Raw genomic sequence first — 2576 nt, 5'->3', positions numbered from 1 at the left:
TTTTTTTATACTATTTTATTATTTCACAAGTGTGACATTCAGATTTCAATGTTTTTGCCAATCATTTCAGGAAATTGTCAAGAGAGAAGATTTCAGGTCAGGGTTTGTCCTGTAATGGCTATCTGGCTTTAGGTCAGGTTTTAATTAATCACATTATTAAAAAAGTACCACAAAACAAATATTAAACAATACACTCAGCTTTGTACTTGCGCAAAACTATATAACCAAACTTTTTTTTTCTAAAAAACAATTTGCAGAAAACTACAATAGTACAGCAGTACTAATGCAAAGTACGAAATATTAGAATTAGCCAACAATACAACTGAAGAGAAGACACATGATGCTAACAAAACACACAGATGAGAAACAAAGTCAAACAAAACAAACAAAAAACACCCCACAAAATGTACTTGTTGAGCAAAAAAGGAAAGGATTAAACATACAGTACTGGTAGACATAAGTAGACTCTTCTTTGGGAGATGTGCTCATGCCCTCTGCTGGCCAGAAGAGAAACTGTGGCTGTATTTGAATTTAGGCTCTGATTAGATGACCACAAACGGTGTCACCTGTTTTGTTAGTCCATTTTCATTTCTTTTTCTTTCTCTTTTTAGTCTTTCCCTTCTTTTCTTTCTTTTGTGATTTTCCTCCTTTAGTTTTCCCTTTCTTGTGATCCTCCTCCTCACTGGCCTTGGCCGCTCGTGCCCGTTTTTTGCTCAGAGGTGTCCGGCTGTACCATGCCTATCAATACAGAAAATACAAACATAATGTACGCTCATTATATATATATATATACGTGTATATATAGCTGGGTTCAACACATGCACCCGTCCAGAAAGCATCACAAAAAACTGACCTTAAAGGCTTCCTCCTCTTCTTTGTAGACAGGATCTTGTCTTGCAAGAGGGGGGATGAACTCCACCGCCGTGAGGGGTCTCTTGGTCTGCTGGTTGAGGCGGTGAGAGTTCAGGACAGTTTGGATCGCCTGAAGGATGTGACCCTGAGTGTAACCATCTGTTACTTTAGCTAGGGAGCTCAGATCCAGCTTAGGGCCCAGCTGAGCACCACCTGCTTGGAGCAGCTCCTTCCACAGAGCTAAACATTAAAGATACATATGTTTGTCACCTCTTAAAATTCATATAAAGTACATATAATAAAGCAGTTTTTAGTATAGAAATGCAAACTGAACTATATGTCAATAACTTTAAAAGACACAGATGTTTACTTACTAAATCTTGAAGCATAATCTGGTCTAGGGATCAAAACGATCTTCTTGTAAACTTTACAGAAAGGTTTTATGTCTGCATCAAAAGGTCTATGAGTCGTCCCCACCACTAATACACGGTCCTCTGGTTTAATAGATTTCAGGACCTTCGGCAGGTTTTTCTTTAGTCTTTTGGGTTCCATCTAGAAATGAACAGAATGAAGAAAAAACTGAACTGAAGAAAAAAATAGTTATGGAGGGATATTTTTTTTTTAGGCCAAAACCTCGAAATGAGTTAGCATTATAGCACTTCTGGTTTCATTGTCTTAAAGACAAGTTTTTTTTTGAATGGGTATTTGGTTAAATGCCTGAAATAAGGTCTGTGGTTAACACAAACCTAATATGTTTTCATGTAGTGTTCCACAACATAAACATCAGTACCCCCTTGTGATAACTGAAAAAGCGGCTCTAACATGTGGCTAAATATGACTACAGAAGTTGTTGTGGACGTGTAGTTCATTAATAGCCACCATTTAGCTTTTTACTTATGGCGATTGTATTTAGGCTTCAAAATTCATTTTGTTGTGTTCATTTGTGATCATGGAGTTTTGATGGTGACAGAGCTTATTTTCTTTAATAATCCAAAAGCCATTGGAAAAATCCTGTTGGTTTTTTGTTGATTGAATCAGGGTGATGCTAATTTCCAGGTTGGCCTACAAAAATATGTCATCACTGCAGCACTCTATTAATATTACCACAGTGTATCTTCATCTTTAACCACAAGAGGTCAGCAGAGGCCACCTCCTCACACTGACAACGTCTTTAAAAATGAGTTTGCATACCTTGGATGACTGTGAATGAAAGACTAAACAAATGAAGAATTTCACAGCTGATGGTCTGGTATTGAAGTTGTATGCCGGGATGGATTGAAAGTTATGAGTTTATTTAGCAAGTGTTCTAATGACTGTGAATATAAGCTGACATGTTCTCTCCCTGCTGGTAGACAAACCTCTTTCTCCAGCTTTGGAACTTTCTTGTAGAATGTTTTCTCAGCGTCGCCAATCCAAATGACTGAGGGCTGCAGCTGCCGAGCCACCTGCCAAAACACGACAATGTTCTTCCAACGCAGGCCAAACGGTACAACAACACAAACAATCATCAGCTCTCTCACTCACAAACAATCACTTATCGGCCAGAGAAGAAACAACACTGACAACTGTAATCAACACTGCCCCCAAAGCACATGATACCACATTAGTGAAGTGAGTGCATGCTTTAATATCGTTTGACTGAAAACAATGCGTCCTGTTCACTACTGATTAACAAAGTTTTCTGTAACCCCCACATACACCCATAAACTATGTTCCCTCATTTT

General features: G+C 38.2%; 1 protein-coding gene across 1 annotated transcript; it reads right to left on the bottom strand.

Annotated features, from left to right (window-relative positions):
- Positions 1 to 210: 210 nt before the first annotated feature.
- Positions 211 to 2371, bottom strand: LOC107709573 (IQ and AAA domain-containing protein 1-like). The gene is made up of 4 exons (XM_016514078.1): positions 2211 to 2371; positions 1227 to 1404; positions 854 to 1092; positions 211 to 738 (listed from the first exon to the last, which is right to left on the bottom strand). Exons 1-4 carry the CDS (start codon positions 2358 to 2360, stop codon positions 586 to 588), a joined length of 720 nt encoding a protein of 239 aa, XP_016369564.1. The 5' UTR covers positions 2361 to 2371; the 3' UTR covers positions 211 to 585.
- Positions 2372 to 2576: the final 205 nt, after the last annotated feature.

This window comes from Sinocyclocheilus rhinocerous, unplaced genomic scaffold (genome assembly GCF_001515625.1).
Source record: "Sinocyclocheilus rhinocerous isolate Xijiao unplaced genomic scaffold, SAMN03320098_v1.1 scaffold806, whole genome shotgun sequence".
Classification (NCBI taxonomy): Eukaryota; Metazoa; Chordata; class Actinopteri; order Cypriniformes; family Cyprinidae; genus Sinocyclocheilus; species Sinocyclocheilus rhinocerous.
Note: the sequence above shows the minus strand (reverse complement) of the source record. Positions and strands in the feature narration are given on the sequence as shown.